Below are 23,569 nucleotides of genomic sequence, written 5' to 3' on the forward strand. Positions count from 1 at the left end.
AGGGTCACAGCACAGGTGATCAGGAAACCTTTGAAGGACCCCCACTTTGAGGGCAAAAGCAGGAGAGGCTTGCCTGGACTTAAGGTCAGTGGCCAGAAGGTTAGACGTGCCCTTCCTAAGGCAGGGTCACAAGTGCTGGATTGCATCACAAAGTGTGATCCCCCTGCAGGGGCATGGATTCAGAAGGTGAGGAGAGACCAGAGATCAGGTGTGAGAGAGGACCCAGACCAGTATATAGGTGTGAGCTGAGTGTGCCAGAGACTCAAGAGAACTGCCGGCTGGTACCTGAGTCAGAGCCTGACCATAAGGAGAAAGGGCCAGCTGGCCGTGGGGCAGGTTCACAGAGGGCCAGAGGTAGTAACCCTTGGGGCAGCAACATTCTAGTAGTCACATCTTACAGGTCTGAGACACAGAAGCAGGAGTGGGTGGTGAGGTGTACAGGGCAGGTGTTGGTGCATCTGGGGTAAGTGCTCTCCCTAGAACTACAGGCCACACCCAGAATAAGGAGAGGGGATGCCCTGGAGCAGAGACTACTTGTGGCTTCCTGTGGGTGGGTTTCCATGGAGGACAGAGGTTGTCTTACAGCTGACCCTAATCACTCTGTCTTGAATCCAGCTGGGCTGGTGCTGTTGTGGTAAGATCTTTGGACCTATAGCACCAGCTGCGGTCACCCCACCTCTCCTGCAACTCCAGCCCTGAGAGGACAAACAGGATCACCTGTGCCCCTGTATGGAGAGACCATGACAAGACTCTGGGGGTCCTGCATGTTCCTGCCCACCCTTCTGGTGGCCCTGGTGGCCAGCACAGACCCAGGGAAAAATAAGATCAAGGCCTTAAGAGAATTAAAAGTTATTGATGCCTCGAATGCCAATGTGAAGCAGTGTCTGTGGTTTGCCATGCAAGAGTACAACAAAGAGAATGAGGATAAATACATCTTCCAAGTGGTCAAGATAGTGAGAGTCCAGCTTCAGGTAAAGGTATTCTCTCTCAATATGCATATTTGCATATAATAAGACAGTCTGAAAGATTGGGCACATGAGAAAAATAGTGATATATGAAAATCCTAAATATGTAAGTGCTCAAGCTCATATACACTTGCATGTTATTAAAATATAATATATTTTTCTATGTATTCTTGGACTGGCATTCTAAGTACTTTACATATATTAACTAATTTAAACCCCAGACTGTAAATCAAATGTTCATAATTTGTGTTTGCTAAGGTTATTGGGAGACTCTGGGGGTCCTGCATGCTTCTGCCCACCCTTCTGGATATTTTGCAATAATGCTGCAACTGGCAATATTTCAACTTAGCCACATAATGTGGAATATAGAGTTGAAGAGAGACACAAGGCACACTATCTAATGTATGGGCTAATAAAGTGCCTACTTCTGTAGTCTTTCTTTTAATACAACATTTATGTAATGCAAGTAGAGACATTATGATTTTCTGCTTATAGAAATCTATCTGTTATCACAAGGCTATGAATTTATAAATACTAGGAAGTGTTGCTGACTTGGATTCTAATGTAGGTGATTCTTTCTGGAATTTCCAACCATGTTTGAGAAATGGCTTTTAGTGTTGGAATTCAGCCTCTGTAATTGGTTGGTGGTGTGCCATGAAACTTGTGAGAATAAATTGTATAGAAATGCAACAGATAAGGTTATTGTTGACAGAGTACTTTTCAGTTTTTATACTTCCAAGTCTGTCTGTGTTAGCAGAAGCTGGGCCACTTTACTTGTTTGTACTTATGACCCTATCTCTTGAGAACACGAGCACCATAAATACCATATTTGCAGTATATTATGCTGATGGTGCAGCATATTTTACTGATTGGGCACATGCCACAATCCATCTGGAAGCATACTTTTGTGGCATTTTGTGATAAAGGAATGTATCCTAGTTCTTATAACTTCCCTAGCCCCCTTCACAGTTTGGTTTTTCTTTTGGTACCCAAGCAGTGCACGCATTTAGCAAGTTTCTCCCAAGCCACTTCTATGCTAGCTACTGTAGATGGGTCAGTGAGATGGACAGAAATGATCACAGCCTTAGGGATCCAAAAACCCAATTAGAAAGAAAAAGTGCTAAAACAGGAATGAGAGTTGTGATGTTTGTTCCAGTGGTACAGTACACAGGGTCTGGGTATCAGGGAAAGGCTTCTTCAGAAAACATTTCTCACCTGAGGAACTTGTAAATGTCCCACTGTACCCTCATTAATTAAATGAGGGTCTCTAGGTAGGACTCAGGTCTTAGTAGGTGTTAAAATCCTCCAGGTGATCCCCATATGCAGACAAGGCTGAGTACCACTTTCCAGGGGGTACTATAGAAGATGCATACTGAAGGTGGACTAGGAGTAAAACAGGTGAAGGAGGTTAATGGAAATGTTTTTGTTTGGGTTTCCCAGAAGCAGAATCTAGCTAGAATTCAAGTGCAATTATTTGAGAGGCCATCCCAGGAAGCACCAGGAAGTCAGACGGAAAGTGTGAGGGGGCAGGGGGGCAGCCAGTGCAGAGTAAATTATTGAGCAGGTTACCACTTTGGGCAGCTGGGCTCAGACTCCCTAGGGAGTCAGAAACAGGGTGCAAGCCTGCTTCAAATTTGGGCCACCATGTAGGTGAGGAGCTGGGTTAGTTATCCACCAACTCTTATCCAACAGTGGCCAAGAGCTACTCTGGGAGTCCTTAGCTCCTGTTTGTGACAGGAAGCCCCCAGCAAGAGTCCCAGGAAGTGGTAATATGTTTAGGAACAGCATGGGACAAGGGCCACCACTCACAGTATCTGCTACAGAAGGGGATCAGGGAAGATTTGGGGTACATGAGGGCGGGGAAGAGCAGCTAGGCATAGCACACTGCCAGTGGAAGGAGCAGGGCCATGGAAACTCGGGAGCTAGTGTGACTGGCCAGGAAGTAAACAGTGATCACCATGCCTGTATTTGTAGGCCATGGGCAAGACTTTTATATACTTTGTTTTATGAGCACTAGAAAGCCAGAGAACCATGAAGTCAGGGGGTTCTCAGGACCCAGGTTATTAGGTTTGGGTTTTAAAACTGTCATTCTAGTTTACTTACATTTATATATATTTTTCTTTTTTTAATTTTTATTTTAATTGTTGTTCAAGTACAGTTTTCTGCTTTTACCCCGATCTCAGCCCACCTCCCCAGCTCTCTCCACCTTCCTCCCATTTCCACCCCCACATCTTGTTTTTGTCCATGTGTCCTTTATAAGTAAAAAGGGTTCCTGCAAACCCTTTCCCCTTTCCCCTGAAATTCCCTCCCTTCTCCTCTCTGGTCACTGTCAGCCTGTTCTCAATTTCAGTGTCTCTGATTATATTTTGCTTGTTTGTTTGTTTTGTTGATTAGGTTCCTGTTGTTTACTTACATTTAGAAAGAGGTTATGCAGATTCAGTCAGGGTGTCCATGTAACCAAATGCCCCCAACTTTCTCAGAAATCACCACATAGCAATCCTCTGCCCCTCTGGCTGGATGAGCAGAGTGGGCAGAAACAAGAGAGGAGGAGTGAACATTTTGGTCAAGGATGCAAATTTCTTGCCAGGACTCCTGTTTGAGCCCTGGATTAGTGGATTGCTAGATGGATATTTACTTAGTTCCTCTGTGCCTCAGTTTCCTTACCTAAAAAAAAAATGGGAGTGACAGCCTTACCCCAGAAGTTTGGTGTGCAGGTTAACTGAGTTACTATGTGCAAAGCCCTAGGAATGTGCATGGCAGATAGTGAGCATTGGTGAGGGTCAGCAAGTCTTAAGACTAACAGGAACTCCTGTTGGTGATCAGGTTCACCTCCATGATATTCCGAGATTCTCTAAATGCAAATTCAATTTCCAAAGCCAAGGGGCAGCTGTGCTGGTCACTTCTTGATGTTGTATAATCATCTTCTTCCAGACATGCCATATCCCATGTGACAGGAAGAAACTTGCTAAATGCGTGCACTGCTTGGGTACCAAAAGAAAAACCAAACTGTGAAGGGGGCTAGGGAAGTTATAAGAACTAGGATACATTCCTTTATCACAAAATGCCACAAAAGTATGCTTCCAGATGGATTGTGGCATGTGCCCAATCAATAAAATATGCTGCACCATCAGCATAATATACTGCAAATATGGTATTTATGGTGCTCGTGTTCCCAAGAGATAGGGTCATAAGTACAAACAAGTAAAGCCAAATTTAGTACAAAGCCAAATTTAATACAAATTTATCAAGGCTTAGAGATGGCAATGGTAAATGTGACAGAAAAATGGGGAGTCTAGGGGAAGCTGGAACCAAGGTGCAGATACCCATTTTCATCTTCTACATATTTAAATGAACACCATGTGTATCCTTCACCTTCACTGAACTCAATCGTTAATGAATTCAGTAAATACTAATGCCTTGCTACAAATTTACTGCTGCTATCCTAAGCAAACACACTGCTATCCTAAGCAGAGGACAGAAAGATAAATTCTCTTAGCATGGCTCCTTTAGGACTGTTAGCTGAGGTGGTAGGAGGGGCCTTGGGTGGAAAAACCTCAAGGGGTGGAGGAAATATCCAGATGACAGAATCTTTGGGGATGTCTGTGCAGAAAAAGAATCAGGGAGGGTGTTTAATGTGGCTAAGGTATCTGTCCTCTCAGCTGGCTCACATGAACATGTAACATCTTAGGCCCAGAGGAGCTGAAGGTTCCAGTGACTTCAGTTTTCTCCTTGGACTCTTCACTAAGCATTCAGCATGCCTTGTGATTTGAGACAGAAAAATGTAATTAGAAGGCCTTGCTTTCCAGGAGGAAAGCTCCAGGTAGGGGCTTCATAACTAGCATTAGTGTGCAAAGAAATCCAGGCAATGGGCATCATAGGAGAAAGAATGTATAATAGGTAGGAAAACAAGATGAAAGTGAGAGAAAATTTTTAGTGTTTGCTACAACGTTTTAAAAGTGAAACATAAGTTTTTGAATAAAATTGCACAATTGCTACAACTGCTCGTTAATAGGTCACTTACCATTTGGAATACTTCATTGATGTTGAAATTGCCCGCAGCAGTTGCAGAAAGCTTTCAAATAATAATGAAAGCTGTGTCATTCAAGAGAACTCCAAACTGGAAAAGGTAAGTGACAAATCAATTTATATGTGATGGTTTTTGCTATTCTGAGCCCCAGACAGAAGAACTTGGGGTTCCCAGACTGTCTTTGAGGTCTAGATTACTCCTAATATTTAGCTCCAGAAGTTGTCAATCCTGTGGCTTTTAGAGCAGAGAGTATAGGGCAGCATAGTGTGGTGGACCTCTCTGAGTCTTTCCCCAACCCTCATCCTCAGGATAGCAAGCTGTCAAAATCACTTGGACTGCAAGAGCTGGTATCTTGGTGCAGGAAAACTTACTAACACATATTTATTGAAAGTCTACTCTCTTGGACCTGGACAAGCAACTCTGCTGTTGCTGGCCCAGCAGTTGCTTATCTTTTTGAAGACACTACAGAAAGTTCATTAACTTACTCATCTACTCATCAAAGCTTACTTTCAGCAGGTGCTCTTCTGGGTGCTGTAGATTAAGCAATGCCCCATCCCAGGCTTATAGTTGATTCTTGCCAAGCTGAGACATATTTTGCATGAAGGTCCAAATACTCCCATCAAAGTGCAGACTTGGCCCAGCAGCCTTTGGCCTCAAGCCTATATTTTTTAATTCAAACACAGAAAGAGCCCAAGATTTATCCAAATGCTTAGTATGAGATTGGTGAATGCCCCAGGCTTTCTACAGATTTTTTCAGGAGGCATATCTTTGCCCCTTTCTTTATACCAGTGGTTCTCCACATGAGTGGGCATCAGCATTAAAGGCTTTGATAAACCCAGATGGCTGCATCCCACATGCAAATTTTCTGGCTCATTAGTCTGGAATGAGATCCAGGAATCTTCATTTTTGACAAGTTCTCAAGTGATTCCGCTGCTTCTGGCCTTGGGTACAGAAGATTGCAAGGGCCCATTAACAAAGTGCACTCCCATCATGTCTAGAACTGACTCTGCATAAGCAAACTGAAGAAATTTGATCATTTTCAATTAACAGTAGTAGCCATCATCAAAAATATTTAAACAGTGAGCATTTTTTGGTCTTTTTAGTATTTTTATTGTTGTTCAATTACAGTTGTCCCTATTTTGCTTCCATTACCCTCCCCTGGCCTGCCCAATCGGCCTCTCTGACATTCAGACCTTCCCCCCATCCTGGTGTCCTTGTTCATGGGTCCTTCATACATATCCTTGACTTAATCCTTCCCCTTCCTTCTCCCATTACCCCTTTCCACCCTCCCCTCTGGTCACTGTTGGTTTGTTCTTTATTTCCATGTCTCTAGTTCTGTTTTGCTGTCTTGTTTGCTTTGTCGATTAGGTTCCACTTATAGGTGAGATCATATGGTATTTGTCTTTCACTGCCTGGCTTATTTCACTTAGCATAATACTCTCCAGTTCCATCCATTCTGTTGCAAAGGGTAGGAGTTCCTTCTTTCTTTCTACTGCATAGTATTCCATTGTGTAACTGTACCTCAGGGTTTTTTTTTTTTTTGCATTTTTTAATATTGTTCAAGTATAATTGTCTCCATTATCCCTCCATCACTTTCCTCTACCTCACCCACCACCACCACCCACTTTCAATCATTCCCTCCTTTGGATTTGTCTATGGGTTCCTTATACATGTTCCTTGATGACCCTTCACCTTCTTTCCTCCATTATCACTCTTTCCCCCATCTGGTTATGTCTGTTTGTTCTTTATTTCAATATATCTGGTTATATTTTGCTTGTTTATTTGATTTGTTGATTAGGTTCCACTTACAGGTGAGATCATATGGTATTTGTCTTTCACCACCTGGCTTATTTCACTTAGCATAGTGCTCTCCAGTTCCATCCTCACTGTTTTGAAGAGTAGGAGCTCCGTCTATCTTTCTGCTGTGTAGTATTCCATCATGTAAATGTACCATAGATTTGTGATCCATTCATTTACTGAAGGGTACTTAGGCAGTTTCTAACACTTGACCATTGTAAAATGTGCTGCTAGGAACTTTGGGGTTCATAGCTTGTTTTGAATTGGTGTTTCAGGATTCTTAGGTTATAATCATGGCAATAGAATTGCCAGGCCAAGAGACAATCCCACTTTTAGTTTTTTGAAGAAATTTCATACTGTTTTCCACAGAGATTGCACCAGTCTACATTCCCACCAACAGTGGATTAGGGTCCTGTTTTTTTCCCCAAGTTTGCCAGCACTTTTTGTTTGTTTGTTTATGATATCCATTCTGACTGGTGTAAAGTGGGCTATCATTGTGGTTTTAATTTTTGTCTTTCTGATGGCTAGTGATGCTGAGCACACTTTCTTAAGTCTTTAGGCCCTGTGTATGTCCTCTTTGGAGAAGTGTTTGTTTGGGTCCTTTGCCCATATTTTTGGTTCCTCTTTTTGATGTGGAGTCATGTGAGTTCTTTATATATCGTGGAGATCAAACCTTTGTCTGAGGTATCATTTTTCATGGAAAAATATATGGAACCAACGATATATTTTTCCATATGGTTGGGTCCCTTTTGATTTTGTTGATGTTTTTCTTAGCTGTGCAGAAGTTTTTTTAAATTTGAGGTAGTCCTATTGTTTTTTTTTTCTTTATGTGCCTAGGGCAGAGGTGTCAAACTCATTTTCACCGGGAGCCACATCAGTCTTGTGGTTGCCTTCAAAGGGATGAAACAATTTTAGGACTGTATAAATGTAACTACTCCTTAACTGTTAAGGAGTTGAAATTACATTCAGCCTGCTCTAGGGGAAATATCAGTGAAAATATTGCTGCATGGAACATCTGAAATTTTCCTGCCTATGTTCTCCTCTTGGGCTTTTATGTTGTCACAACTCATATAAGTCTTTTATCCATCTTGAGTTTAATTTTGTGTATGGTGTAAGCTGGTGGTCAAGTTTCATTTTTTTGCAAGTAGCTGTCCAGATCTCCCAGCACCATTTGACGAACAGGCCATTTTTTACTCCATTTTATACTCCTGACACCTTTGTCAAATATTAATTGACCATAGATAACTTGGGTTTATTTCTGGGCTCTCTATTCTCTCCCATTAATCTATGTGTCCATTCTTATGTTAGTACTAGACAGTTTTGATTACTGTGGCCTTGTAATATAGTTTGATGCCAGAAATTGTGATCTTTCCTACTTTGTTCTTTTTTCTCAAAATTTATGTGGCTTTTCAAGTCATTATTGTTGCACATAAATTTTTGAAATATTTTGTCTATATCTGTGAAATATGTCATTGGCTTTTTAATAGGAATTTCATTGAATCTATAAGTCATTTTGGATAATATGGACACTTTTTATTATAGTTCATGTACAGTTGTCTCTATTTGCCCCCCACCACTCCCCTAATTTCATCAATTCCCACTCCCACCTTCAATCCTACCTCACTTTAGTTTTTTTCATGTGTCTTTTACAGATGTTCCTGAAAACCCTTCCCCCCATTTCTCCCATTATCCTCTCCTACCTCTTCTTTGGTTACTGTTCTGATGATGTTAATTCTTCCAATCCATGAACATGGTACACACTTCCATTTATTTGTATCTTCCTTAATTTCTTTGTTCAGTGTTGTGTGGTCTTCTGATTACAGATTTTTAACCTCCTTGGTTAGGTTTCTTACAAGTACTTTATTTTTCTTGTTGCTATAGTAAATGGGATTTTCCCTAATTTCTGTTTCTGATATTTCATTGTTGATGTACCAAAATACCTTCAATTTCTGAATATTGACTTTGCATCCTCTTGGTTTGCAAAATTCAATGATTAGGTTGAGTGGCTTTTGGTGGAATCTATAGGGTTTTCTATGTACACTATCATGTTGTCTGCAAACAATCACAGTTTTACTTCCTCCTTCTCCTTTCCAGTTTGAGTACATTTTCTTCTGGTCTGATTGCTATGGCTAGAACTTCCAGTACTATGTTGAATAGACATGGTAAAAGTGGACCTCTTTGTCTTGTTCCTGATCTTAGTGGGACAGCTTTTAGTTTTTGCCTGTTGAATATAATGTTGGCTGTAGTTTTCTCGTATATGGCCTTTATTATGTTGAGATATGCTCACTGTACTCCCACTTTGCTGAGTGTTTTTATCATAAATGGGTGCTGTACCTTATAAAATGCTTTCTCAGCATCTATTGATATGATCATGTGATTTTTGTCTTTCCTTTTGTTTATGCAATAGATTATTTATTTGCAAATATTGTACCATCTTTCCATTTGTGGGATGAATTCCACTTGATCAAGTTGTATGATTTTTAAGTATATCTTATTGACTATGCTATTATAGTTGTCCCATTTTTTCTCCACTTTATCCTCCTCTTCCCTGCACTGTCCTTCCTCCAGTATTCCTCTCCACCTTAATCCATGTCCATGGATCATACATATAAGTTCTTTGATTTCTCCATTTACTATTATATTGTCAACTTCCCCTGTTTATTTTGTACCTACCAATTATGCTTCTTATTCCCTGTACCTTTCCACCCATTCTCCTCTCTCATCTGCACTGATTACCTTCCATGTCATCTCAATTTTTGTGGTTCTGTTCCTGTTCGAGTTGTATGCTTAGTTTGTTCTTGTCTTTATTCTTTTCTTTAGGTTCAGTTGTCGATAGTTTTGAGTTTATCGTCATTTTCTTATTCATAGTTTTTGATCTTCTTTTTCTTAGATAATTCCATTTACCATTATATAGTAAGGGCTTGGTGATGATGAACTACTTTAACTCAGCCTTATCTGGGAATCACTTTATCTGCCTTTCCATTCTAAATGATACCTTTGCTGGATAGAGTAATCTTGGTTGTAAGTCTTTCTTTTTATCACTTTGAATACTTCCTTACAGCCTCTTCTTGCCTGAAAGGTTTCTTTTGAGAAATCAGGTGATACTCTTATGGGAACTCCTTTGCAGGTAATGGTCTCCTTTTCTCTTTCTACTTTTAAGATTCTCCCCTTATCTTTAATCTTGGGTAATTTAATTATGATGGGTCTTGATGTGTTCCTCCTTGGATCCAGCTTCTTTGGGACTCTCTGAGCATCCTGTACTTGAACATGTATTTTCTTCACCAGTTTGGGTAAGTTCTCCTTCATTAATTTTTCAAATAAGTTTTCAACTTCTTGCTCTTCTGCCTCTCTTTCTGGCACCACTAATATTTAGATGTGGGAGCATTTAAAGTTGTTGCTGAGATTCCTAAGGCTCTCCTCATTTTTTCTGAATTATTGTTTCTTTACTCTGTTCTTGTTAGATGTTTATCTCCCCACTTTTTTCCAAGTTGTTTTGAATCTAGATTTCCTTCCTTTCACTGTTGGTTCCCTGTTATTTTTATTTACTTCACTTCACATAGCCTTCACTTCTTCCTCTGTTTTGTATCTGTACTCAATCATTTCTGTGAGCATCCAGATTATCAGTGTTTTTAACTCTGCATCTCATAGGTTGGCTATATTCTTGTCACTTAGTTGTTTTTCTGGAATTTTGAATCATTCTGTCATTTAGGCTATATTACTTTGTCTTGGCACAACTGTGATGTTATTAGAGGTAGACCCTTAGGTATTTGATTGAATGTATCAACCCAATTCTGTGTTGTGGCACTGTATTTGGGGGAGGGATCAGAGAGGGAATGATGCCATTTGCTAGACCCTTGCCATGCTTTCAAGAGACTGGCAGTTTTTACTGCTGCCATAACCCCCACACGTTTTTAGAACTAGAGGTTCTGAGGCTTTACTTTCCCCACTTTGGAACCATGGGTTATGTGGTCTATCTTGCCCCACAATTTTTTTCTTCCAGTTTATCTACATGGGGAGGTGGGGACACCTGGTTTGCCAGCTGCCACTTTGCTTTGTGTCCTCTCTGCCCTGGCTTCCCATCTCTGCCTGTTCTACCAGTCTGGATGATAGTTTCTTCAGTAACTCTTTGGTTGTCAGTCTTCTATACAGTTCAATTTTGTGGCAGTTCTGGTGGTTTTTTTTTAATTATATTTTATTGATTATGCTATTATGGTCTTCCCAATTTTATCTCTTTATCCCCTCTCGACCTTGCACCCCGCCCCCAGCCCTCCAGCATCCCCACCTTAGTTAATGACCATGGGTTGTACATGTAAGTTCTTTGAGTTCTCTGTTTCCTATACCATGTTTGACCTCTCCCCATCTATTTAATGCCTACCAATTATGCTTTTTTTCCCTGTATCTTTTCTACCCTATTCCTCCCCTCCCCTTCCTCACTGAAAACCCTCCTTGTGATGTTCATATCTCTGATTCTGTTCCTGTTCTAGTTGTTTGCTTAGTTTTTGTTTTTATTGTTTTTCTTTCTTTTATTTTTTTTAGGTTCATTTGTTAGTTGTGAGTTTGTTGTCATTTCATTGTTCATATTTTTATCTTCCTTTTCTTAGATAAGTCCCTTTAATGTTTTATATAATAATAGCTTGGTGATGATGAACTCCTTTAACTTGACCTTATCTGGGAAGCACTTTATCTGCATTTCAATTCTTAATGATAGCTTTTCTGGATAAAGTGATCTTGGATGTAGGTCCTTGCCTTTTATGACTTCAAATACTTTTTCCCAGCCTGTTCTTGCTTGTAAGGTTTCTTTTGTGAAATCAGCTGATAGTCTTATGGGCACTCCTTTGTAGGTTACTCTTTCCTTCTCTCTTCTGCTTTAAAGATTGTCTCTTTGTCTTTTATCTTGGGTAACTTAATGATGATGTGCCTTGGTGTGTACCTCTTTGGGTCCAACTTCTTTGGGACTGTCTGGGATTCCTGGACTTCCTGAAAGTCTATCTCCTTTGCCAGACTGGGGAAGTTTTCCTTCACTATTTATTCAAATAAGTTTTCAATTTCTTGCTGTTGTTCTTCTCCTTCTCGCACCCCTATAATTCGAATATTGAAACATTTCAGGTTGTCTCAGAGATTCCTCAGCCTCTCTTCATTTTTTTTGGAACCTTGTTTCTTTATTCTGTTCCAATTGGATGTTTATTTCTTCCCTTTTTTCCAAATTGTTGCTTTGAGTCCTGGTTTCCTTCCTGTCACTGTTGGTTCCCTGAATATTTTGCTTTATTTCATTTTGGGTAGCTTTCATTTCTTGACCAAGCTCAATCAGTTCTGTGACCATTTTGATTACCAGGGCTTTAAATTCTCCATCAGATAGGTTGGCTGTATCCTCCTCCCTTAGCTCCTTTTCTGAGGTTTTGCACTGTTCTTTCATTTTGGCCCTATTTCTTTGCTAGGCGCCCCTGATAAGTTTTAAGGGGGTGGGGCTTTTGGTATTCACCCAGACAGGGTAAACATCCTTGCTGCACTATGGCACTGCCTGTAGGGGAGGGGCCAGAGAAGGAACAATGTGGCTTGCCTGCTTGTCTCTAATGCACTTTATTTTATTTTATTTTATTTTATTTTATTTTATTTTATTTTATTCTATTCAAGTACAGTTTTCTGTTTTATATTCCCTGCCCTGCGCCCCCCGCAGTGCTCCCCACCTCCCTCCCACCTCCTCCCCCCACCTTAATCGTTGTCCATGTGTCCCTCATACTTATTCATGTGAGTCCCTCCCCTTTTCCCTATGATTCTCTCCCCTCTCCTCTCTGGACCCTGCCAGCCTGCTCCGTATTTGAGTGTCATTGGTCATATTTTGCTTGCTTGTTTGTTTTGTTGTTTAGATTCCTGTTAAAAGTGAGATCATATGATATTTGTCTTTCACTGCCTGGCTTATTTCGCTCAACATAACAAACTCTTGAGTGAGACTAGGAGTTTCTCCTACTATGGCAACCACTGTATTCCACAACCACCTCTGAGTCTCAGTTTCCTCTTAAGTCAGTCCCACCCAAGCAGCCTGCCTCTGTGGCTGTAGCCAACCCTGCCCCCACAGTCTGCCACCTCACCACAGTTTCTCTCTGTTTGTTGCTTTATGAGTCTGGTTGTTCTCTGTGACTGTTTCTTTAATTCTGTGGTTTTTGGAGTTCAATGCAGTTTGATTTTCTGACGCTTCTGGTTTTTTATTGATTTTAGAGTGGTTATTTTTCTCCTTTTGGTTGTGCGAGAAGTGGGGGGTTTCTGCCTAAGCCTCCATCTTGGCCGGAACTCCTGTGTTTAAATCATTCGTCATCCTTCTTTTGTTTGTGTGAGGAAGTTAAATGTATCTACCTATGCCTCCATTTGGAACTGCTGGCTGCAGCTTTCCAATACTTATTTTTTTTGATGAATTTTTTGTCTATGTTCATCAGCGATATTGGCCTGTAATTTTCTTTCTTTGTTGTGTTTTTATCTGGTTTGGGGATTAGGATGATGCTTGCCTTACAAAAAGTTTGGGAAGCTTCCCTTTTTTAATGTTATTTTGAAATAGTTTGAGAATTATGTGGATTAGCTCTTCCCTACATGTTGTATAAAATTCTCCTGTGAATCTGTCTGGTGCAGGGCTTTTGTGTGCCAGGAGTTTTTTTTTTTTTTTTTTTTTAAATTACTGCTTCAATTCCACTAGCTGTAATTATTCTGTTCAAACTTTCTGCTTCTTGATTCAGTTTTGGAAGATTATGTGTTTTTAGAAATTTGTCTATTTCACCCAGGTTTTCAAATTTCTTGGAATATAGCTGTTCATAGAAATTTCTTACAAGCCTTTGCATTTCTGTGGCATCATTTATAATTTCTCCTCTTTCATTTCTGATTTTATTTATTTGTGTCTTATTTTTGTCCTCTCATTTTTTTCTTGATGATTCTGGTTAAAGGCTTGTGGATTTTGTTTATCTTTTCAAAGCTCCTGGATTTATTGATTCTTTGGATTATTCTTTTAGTTTCTGTGTCATTTAATGCTGCTCTGATCTTATTTCCTTCCTTCTGCTCATAAACTTCTACTTGTAAACTCGAACACTACTAAAGGCCATCTAGTCTTTTATGTTTTAAAAATCTTGTATATTTATTTAGAATTGTTTTTCAAGTACAGTTGTCTCCATTTCCCCCCATCTCCTCCTCCTCCTCCTCACCTACTCGCACCTCCCAACCTCAGTCCCACTCCTCTTTGGCTTTGCCCATGGGTCCTTTATACATGTTTCTTGATGACCCTTCCCCTTCTTTGCCCCATTATCCCCCTCTCCTCTGGTTACCATCAGTCTGTTCTTTATTCCAATGTCTCTGTTTACTGTTAGTAGAAGCATGGTCATTTTAAATTTATATTTTCTAGTGGGATCATTGGAGATATATTGCAAGTTGTTGCTTTTTACCTGTTTGTAAAAATATTAATGAGTATTATGGAGAATTTTCCTCAAAGAGCTCACTTTTTGTATCTAAAGTTTCCATGCACAATCTCAGTTTTAAGATACATGTTTTTAAGTACATATTTATCAACATTGAAAACTTTGTTTCTTTTTTTCAAGTCTTTTGAATAATGCTGAAGCATAACAATGGTAAGCAATTGTTCTTATTCCTTCTTTGATGGAAATGTTTTCAGTACTCATATTCTGTTATATATTATATCAGGTGCTGATTCCTGAAGTTCATCCGATTTCCTTTTTATGAAGTGGTAATTTTTTTTGCTGTTTTGATAACCATTTTATTTACTATTTATTTATTTATTGTTGTTCAAGTACAGTTATCTCCATTTTCTCCCCACTAATCCCCACCACTGGTGCAGTCACTATGGAAAACAGTATGGAACAATCTCAGAAAACTAAAAATAGAACTGCCTTTTGACCCGGCAATTCCACTGCTGGGATTATATCCTGAAGTGTTATTTTTTAAGCAACCTAAATACCCATCAGTAAATGAGTGGATTAATAGGGTACATTTACACAATGGAGTACTACACAGCAGGAAAAAAGAAGGAGCTTCTATCATTCATGACAGTATGGATGGAACTGGAAAGCATTATGCTAAGTGAAATAAGCCAGGAGGTGAAAGAGAAATACCATATGATATCACCTATAAGTGGAAACTAATCAACAAAACAAGCAAGCAAGCAAAATACAACTAGAGGTATTGAAATAAAGAACGAACTGACAGTAACTGGAGAGGAGGGGGAGAGGATAATAGGGGATAATAAGGGAAGGGCCATCAAGAAACATGCATAAAGGACACATGGACAAAACCAAAGGGGTACGTTCGATTGTTGGAGGTGGGGATGGGTGGGATGAGGGCGTGGTGGGGTGAAATGGAGATAAACTGTACTTGAACAACAATTAAAAAAGAATGTTTTTCTATCTATTATTCTTTCAGCATCTACCAAATATATTGAATAATTTTTCTTCTTTGACCCATTAGTGTAGTAAACTCAAAGTAATGAATTTCCTACTGTTGAGTCACATATACATTCCAGACTATGGTGCAGTTGTCTTTTTTGTGGTTTTATAACTTTATTTGGTTATTAGTTCTCATCCTCATTTACTGTAGGTCTTTGAAATTGGTGACAAGTACATAGATAGCCAATGTATAAACTTGTTTGGTGAATCTTCATGTTCATTATATTTTCTGGATAACTACATTCAGGTCTGGTATGGGACATTTCTTATTTGAGTCTGACAGCTTTGCTGAGCCTGGTGATGATGGACACATCTGACATTCCTATTTCTTTCACTGAAAATTTCCAGCTTTCTCTGAGTGCTGGGGTTGGCAGGGTGAGAACTTCTTGAAGGAGACTTCACAGATGTGCTTGTAAACATTGATGGTGTATTCTTTGTCATCACTACATTGATGGCAGAAAGCCTCTTCTCTGTCAGCCCCAAGCTGGAAAGGAAGAGTACAACAGATTGTGTCTGTACTCATTTGTTAGAATGCAGTGGAAATCAATATACCACTTCTTTACTTAGAACTTTTGCTAACATATATATTAAGTACTCTCAAACTTCTGTCATGTTAAGAATCATTAGAGGATGAGGTAAACACCATGACTATTTGTACACACATGCATACCAGTTCCCTTGGCTCATCCTAAACCTATAAAATCAGAATTTCCAAGTAAAGGCACCCCATACATACGATGAGAATGAATGCACAGGTGGCAACAACCCTGTGGAGAAAAGGAACAGCATGACTACTCTCTCAAGAGGAGAGTGCCTATGGATGCCTTGGCCACTCCCTCAAGAGGGGAGTTCCTCAACCCTTGACTAGACAGGCTTTTATTGTTTTCCTGGTGTCTTCCATCAGAGAAACATTTCTTTCTTTCTTTCTTTCTTTCTTTCTTTCTTTCTTTCTTTCTTTCTTTCTTTCTTTCTTTCTTTCTTTCTTTCTTTTTTAAATTAAATAGACAATTTAATGATAATAAGCTCCTGAAAGATTATTTTCTATTTCAATTATTTCTTTTTAAAAAAATATATTTTATTGATTATACCACTACAGTTGTTCTATCCCGCCCTTCATTCCCCTCCACCCCCACACTCTCTCCCCCACCATTCTCCCCCCCTTAGTTTATAACCATGTGTCTCAAGTTCTTTAGATTCTATATTTCCCCCACTATTCTTGCCCTCCCCCTTATCTATTTTCTACCTACTGTCTACGCTATTTTCTGTACCTTCTCCCCCATTCTCCTCCTCCCACTCCCCTGTTGTTAATCCTCCATGTGTTCTTCATTTCTGTGGTTCCACTCCTGATCTAGCTGTCCTCTAGGTTTGCTTTTGTTTTAGGTGTGGTTGTTAATAACTGTGAGATTGCTGTCCTTTCATTGTTAATATTTTTCATCTTCTTTTTCTTATATAAGTCCCTTTAGCATTTCATATAATAAGGGCTTGGTGATGATGAACTCCTTGAACTTGACCTTATCTGAGAAGCACTTTATCTGTCCTTCCATTCTAAATGAAAGTTTTGCTGGATAAAGCAATCTTGGCTGTAGGTCTTTGGATTTCATGACTTGGAATACTTCTTTCCAGCCCCTTCTTGCCTGTAAGGTCTCTTTTGAGAAATCCGCTGACAGTCTGATGGGTACTCCTTTGTAGGTGACTGTCCCCTTATCTCTTGCTGCTTCTAGGATTCTCTCCTTCATTTTAGTCTTGGCTAATGTAATTGTGATGTGCCTTGGTGTGTTCCTTCTTGGGTCCAACTTCTTTGGGACTCTCTGAGCTTCCTGGATTTCCTGGAAGTCTATTTCCTTTGCCAGACTGGGGAAGTTCTCCTTTATTATTTGTTGAAATAAGTTTTCCACTCGTGGCTCTTTCTTTCCCCCTTCTGGTACCCCTATAATCCAGATGTTGGAATGTTTCAAGATGTCCTGAAGGTTCCTGAGCCTCTCCCCATTTTGTTGAATTCTCATTTCTTCATTCCTTTCTGCTTGGATGTTTCGTTCTTCCTTCTGGTCCATTCCATTGATCTGAGTCCCAGTTTCCTTTTCATTGCTATTGATTTCCTGGACATCTCCCTTCATTTCAATTAGTTTAGCCTTCACATATTCCTCTAATTTGTGACTATAATCAACCAGTTCTGTGAGCATCCTGATAAACAGTGTCTTGAATTGTGCTTCTGACAGGCTGGCAATCTCTTGGTTGCTGAGAGTTATTGGCTCTGGGACTTTGAGTTCTTCTTGCGCCATCTTTTGGGCTGTTCGTGCCTGTTATGTAGCAGGATCGGAGCCCTAGGTCTTCACCTGAGCAGGGCAACTCAGTTGCTGGGTTGTGACGTTGTATGTCTCCCGCCGCAGCCCCCACATGTGCAGCAGCTGCCACGGTCACCAGGCCCACGCATTTCATCCCACTGCACGTGAGTGTGCCACCGCCGTCAGCCCTCGCTCCCTGGGGCCTGCGTGGTCCGTCTCACTGTGTGCGAATGTGTGACCGAGGTCAGTCTGCCCCACACCCTGACTGGGTCCCGGCCACTTGTACGCCTAAGTCTGAGGATCTTTCCTGCCCGACCCTGCTCCACTGCTGGCTCCGTCCCTCTTACCGTCCCCGTTGAATGGAAAGATGTAGTCGGACTTCCATATAATTCAATTTTCTGGTTTTTGGCTGTGTCTTTGTTCTTCAAACCTTTGTTGTGTTCAAACTTGGTTGTGGGAGAAGGCACAGTGTTTCCACCTATGCCTCCATCTTGGTGGAAGTCCAGAGAAAGATTTATTATCTGGTACATAGAATATTACTGTCTACATTTTAGGTACAATCAAGAAAATGAAAATAACATGCAGGGGGAAATGGCAATGAGCTGTTTGGCTCTGTCCTTGGGAAAACTCATACAGCCTTTGGAAATTACCTTGAAGATAGACAATACACACTTGTTGTTTTAGACCAGGGTGATGGAGTTTTAGCAAGAGCAAGCCATAACAATCTGTATGCATTTTTGAGGCCATTGTCCCATGGGAAAGCTTCGTTTGAAGGTCTGGCTCCTGCCCACCACTTCGCTTTTGTAAATTTTCCATACAGAGCTGAGTCACATTTGCCAGACCAAAACAAACTGGTCCCCTACAGGCTTTCCATCTTTTTGTGTCCTGATCAGTTTAAAAATTGAGGGAGTTTTGGTTTCCAAGGTTTGATGTAGTTTGCCTATAAAGCCATCTTGATTTGGTATTTTCGTGGGACTGTGGGGAAAAGAGGCCTCCACTGTTTTCCTTTTCATGTGTCTAATACACAGCAGAGATCAACCTTCCTTCTCTCTGACTCCATTTGCTTCATAACACCTGGAAGCACCTCCATATTTTCAGTCAACTTTTTAAGATCTCTTTTGTTGTTTTTCTGGGACTGCCATCTGTCTGCCTGTCTGTATTTGACCATCTATCTATATTTATTCATGTATGCATTCATTTATCTGCCTATTTCTGAATTTCTTGATCCATTTATCCATCCATCTGCCAATCCATCCCTCTATCTAGCCATTCATCCATCTATCACATAGAGATAGAGTATTTTATTTCAAAGGTATTTTAAAAGGGAGAGAAGGGCTCTTTGAAAGAAAAGTTATGTTAGGCCCTAGAACCTTCTAGATTTCTCTTATCCTAATTTATTTGTTATTAGAACAAAAGGCATGATTTGATTATTAATGTAACATACATTAGTTTACATTTGACATAGCATCACTTTATTTACATTGTAGAAAATCTGATGTTCCCCCAAAATATGATGAGTATTCTTACATGCTATCAGTGGTTGGTATGGAAACAGAGACTCTTCTGAAGTCATTAGCAGATGCCATTCATTATAAAGGTCTGCAGACTCTAGCTATCAGATTCCTGGGAGAATTTCTTGATGAATGGTGACCACCTTCAGTATATTTCTAAGTTGATACCCAACAACAGCATAATGGTTTTTCCTTCTCTTTTGGCACACAACGGATTTTTTTTTTTTTTTGCATTGGTGGTCTTTTTCAGAAAGTAATGTGCAGATTTTTGGTTGGAGCACTCCCTTGGAATGGAGATTTTACTGTGATGAAAATGCAGTGTACAGATACTTAAGGGATTCTGGAGCATGCCCCCCATCATCTCTACAAAAGGAGCTGTTAGCAACATGCTTTCCTCGTGAATGCCTCCTTGCTTGCAGTTTTGTTTTCTAGTTTCATACTAGGTATTAATGAAAGATGAGCATGTCAGATTCCTCTTTCCTGGCCTCAAGAATGGGGGTGCCCTGGGCTGTTTGCCAGCCTGATGGCCCACCAACAGGAATGTTTGTCACTAACTACAAAGGATGGAGTGAGGTCTAATTCTGTTCCCCACTGCAAGTCTGAGGAAGAATAATTTTTTGATTGGGTAACAACCCCTTACAGAGGTTAAATCCCATTGGGTGCTAAGTCAACATGTTTCTTTTGGAAGCCTCCTTTGGCCTGGGATTCCTCCCTCTCCCCCCAGTTCCTGAGTGAATGGATCATGTAGGCTGGGAGACAACCTGGCAGAAGCAGTCCTCCTCTATGGGGTCTCAGTGAATTGTGGGAATTTGTGTTTCTTATTATGTAAATATCAACAATGGTTATGGAGAGAGGTGAAGACAGCAAAGTCTTAAGAGTAAGCTGCTTTGTTCACATGTATCTGGGTATACGTGTGTGCACGCATGTGTGTGTGTGGTAGAATGGGGAGAAGAAAGTAGGAAAACATGCATGACAGCAAGAGATAAAATTCTTTTGAAGAAAATAATCGTTAAAATTAGGTGTGTCTAGTCCTGGCCAGTGTGGTTGGGAGGGTTGTCCCATAACCAAAAGGTTGTGAGTTTGATCCCTAGTTAAGGCACATACCAAGGTTTTGGGTTTGGTCTCCAGTGTGGGCGCATATGGGAAGCAACCAATCCATGCTTTTCTCTCACATGGGTGTTTCTCTCTTTTCTTTCCTCTCTTTCTAAATAAAGCAAAGAAAAAAATGTCTTTGGGTGAGTATAAAAAATAGATATGTCTAATGGGGAATTATTTAATAGAGAGTTTTAGTTTTGAAAGATAAAATTCTGGAGATTAGTTGCACAACAGTGTAAATATACTTAATACTACTGAATTACACATTTAAAATGGTTAAGATGGTAAATTTTATATGTATTTACTACATTTATTAAAAATAGATGTGTTTGTTTTAAAGGTGGTGTTGGGTATTATTCAGAAGGCCAACTGTATTTCGAATGCATGAGCCAGGTTTTCTTTCACAGAGCATGGTAGGAGGTGGAGATCTTACTATTTCTGCCCCAGACAGATGAGGCCATGATACTCAAAGGCCATTCATTTTGTCTCTGGTTTCTCTCATTTAGCCAACTGGAGTTTCATAGTTGGGGACACCATATTATCTGGGGTGGCAGGGGACAAGTGGCATTCACATTCCAAAGTTTTGCTTTTCCTCTGGCTATCTCTCCCCTCCCCCAATTGCCTCTTTGATTCTTTTTTCCCCCTCTCAAAATCCTCTCCTAACTAAGAAACCAGGATTTGGATCTGAAGCAGATTTTTACAAATACATTACTTGGACCTAATACCCTATTACTGATTTAAAATTTTTCTTTTCTGTGGGCTAAGTGGGCCCCATCAAAAATTGCCTTCTCAGACACATCAATGGAGTGCCTCATGTGGGAGCAGTAGACAGAGAGCCAGCCTTTGAACAGCTTGCAGGACCTGGATCAATTTACAGCTCTGTATGTCTTTTCTGTCTATGGGATGGTATAAGACACAGTAAGTGACTTTAGAAAGATCATGCTCTTGGATTGATACATTGGAACTGCCTTTCTTTGTGGATAGTTGAATGGGAGCCTCAAGGAATCAAATTCTAGAGCAAGCAGGTATCAAACAGTATGGGACCAGCCTGGACATGCTGGAGCTAAGCACCCAAGGATATGTTTATTGATGAGAGAGAGAGAACAAGAGAGAGAAAAATCAATTGGTAGCTCCCTGTATGGAACTCAACCAGGGATTGAACCTGCAGACTTTTGGTGTATGAGATGAAGCTCTAACCAACTGAGACACCTGGCCAGGGCTTAGGTATATTTTAACTTATATTAAAACTTGATTTAATTTAACCTCATCTCTTTATAACCTATCTCTCCAAATATCTTTCCTTTTCTCTGTCTAAACTTGAGGTACAATGCAAGGCAGGCCTCAATTTCCCCTCTTTCCCTTTGCTAGATTTTATGTCTATTTTGCTGGGTTATAGGTGAACTTGTTCTCTCTCTCTATCAAACACACACACACACACACACACACACACACACACACACACACACATTCCTCACAAAGGAGAAGGGAAAAGGAGAGTCCCATGAGATAGGACCTGCAGCCTCTGCTAGATTCTCTTGAAGCTGTACCTCTGGGCCCTGGACCTCAAGTGCTGTCTGTCTCAGTCTGGAATGGGATGCCACAAAGGTCAAGGAATGGGTCATGAAAGATAAGCTCTGTGGCCTGTAATGTTGCCAAGGGTTGGGCTAGAATGAGAATCCCCTGCCCTTCGTCCTGACCCCATCCTTTCATGGACATGTGGCCTCTTCACCTGGTGCCACACATGGCCATGCTGTGTGTGAAAGTAAGTAATCCATTTAGCTTTCAACCTGGCCTGTACAGATCATATAGGCTACTGGGAAATGAGGACAGTGTCAGAGGCCTGTCAAACCCAGGTGTGGGTACTGTGGGGACCACATGGACAGCAGCAGCAGGGAGCTCAGGGCTTTGGACCTGCCAAAGCCAGGTGGATTGTATAGAGAGTGCCTTCTGGTCCTGGCCTCAGAAGACATGAGTACTATCCCAGCTCTGCCAATTTCTATTTTTGGCACCTGAACCACTGAACCTACTACCCCTGGTCTGCTCACTATGACCTCTGAAAGTGTCAGGACTGCATGGCTACCTGAGACCTGCTGTGGGGGTGGATGTGCAGAGTCATTTCACATGGACATTCTAGGAGAAGAGATTTTCCTTTCTATGTGGTTGCTACATTTAGATCAGTAGAAGCATTTTTAGTGTCTCAAAAAAAGTCAGAAAAAGTCTCAAGACCTGGGGAAAAATGGTAGCCATGAGAGCTCCAGAAGTAGAGTGGTTATCAGCATCACCTCCACCCTGTGTAGTAAGGGCTGCAGAGAGGGAGGCTATAGGGGGAAAACTCTGGGAATGGACCTGGGGCTCAGTGAATGAGGCTGCTCCATTTACCACATATCCAGTGCCAATTTTTTTTACTCCTTGTTCTCCTCTGAGTCTCTGTTAAGAAGCAAATTTTATACCATTTTAGACATTGCTTAACAGACCAAAAATTATTATTGAATTATCTAGGGAATGTATTTCTATTTGACATGCTGTTTATCATTGATTAAAAGCCAGACTCTAATGTTATGTGTTAACTTGTGGGACTTTTTGTCCAAGTGATGTGCAAATGACTTGTGTATAGCAGAAAAGACCATGCCAGAAGATATAGTTTTATTGCTTCCTAGGATATGAGCCAATTTTTTAATGTAGGCATTTCCCCTTGATATTTTTTCTCCATGCCCAGTAAGGTTATTCCTTAACTCTCCTTTAAGCAAGATGTAAGCACTGTTGGTTTTCTCCAGAGTTGAACAAATCAGGTGCTTATATGTGCAAATGAACCAGGTTTGTAACTTTATGACAATTATTCTTTGACACTTTCCACATAAACCCCAAAAGTTCTCCATATGCAGGATATCAGGTGTATCCTATGAGAATTAGGACCCCTGCCCACCTTTATTGTGCTGATCTCACACCAGATTAACTTGAGGAGACTCTGGACTGGGCCTCCTCATATACCTATCACTGTATGCAGGAGAGAGGGATCAATAGCATGAGCAATAAACACAAAAATATCAGCTGGCAAGAATTGTCTTTGATGAATATAAGCATTGCCCCTCTTTTAGGACCATAGAAGGTATCAGAATGCCTTGGAGTTAGTTGGGAGTCCAGAAAAAGCACAAAAATGCCATCTTTGGTTCTTGCTCAGGGGACAGTGAGTTCTCAAATTGATGACTGCCACCTGTTACCAGATGGGAATTCCAAATGTGAACTTACAGTACTTGAGAGCAAAAAAAAAAAAATGACAAATGTGTCCCCATAGTAATAAAATTTTCTTGTGTTCTGTTTCCAAACTCATAAGAGTTCCTTGCTTTGAATCACATGAATCTTATCCCCAAAACACAAATATTCTCAGGAAACAAATGGGGCCCTAACTTTATCTTCCATTGGGTTGGACAAGCCAATTTTATTCCTTGCTAAACAGGTTCCT

General features: G+C 40.5%; 1 protein-coding gene across 1 annotated transcript; it reads left to right on the forward strand.

The window, feature by feature from the left end:
• Positions 1-740: 740 nt before the first annotated feature.
• LOC118974602 (cystatin-8) lies at positions 741-19,348 on the forward strand. The gene is made up of 3 exons (XM_037028091.1): positions 741-971; positions 4,978-5,091; positions 19,265-19,348. The coding sequence occupies exons 1-3, from the start codon at positions 741-743 to the stop codon at positions 19,346-19,348; spliced, it is 429 nt and encodes a 142-aa protein (XP_036883986.1).
• The last annotated feature ends 4,221 nt before the right edge of the window (positions 19,349-23,569 follow it).

This window comes from Sturnira hondurensis, unplaced genomic scaffold (assembly GCF_014824575.4).
Source record: "Sturnira hondurensis isolate 20B ecotype Veracruz unplaced genomic scaffold, ASM1482457v3 Scaffold0019777, whole genome shotgun sequence".
Lineage (NCBI taxonomy): Eukaryota > Metazoa > Chordata > Mammalia > Chiroptera > Phyllostomidae > Sturnira > Sturnira hondurensis.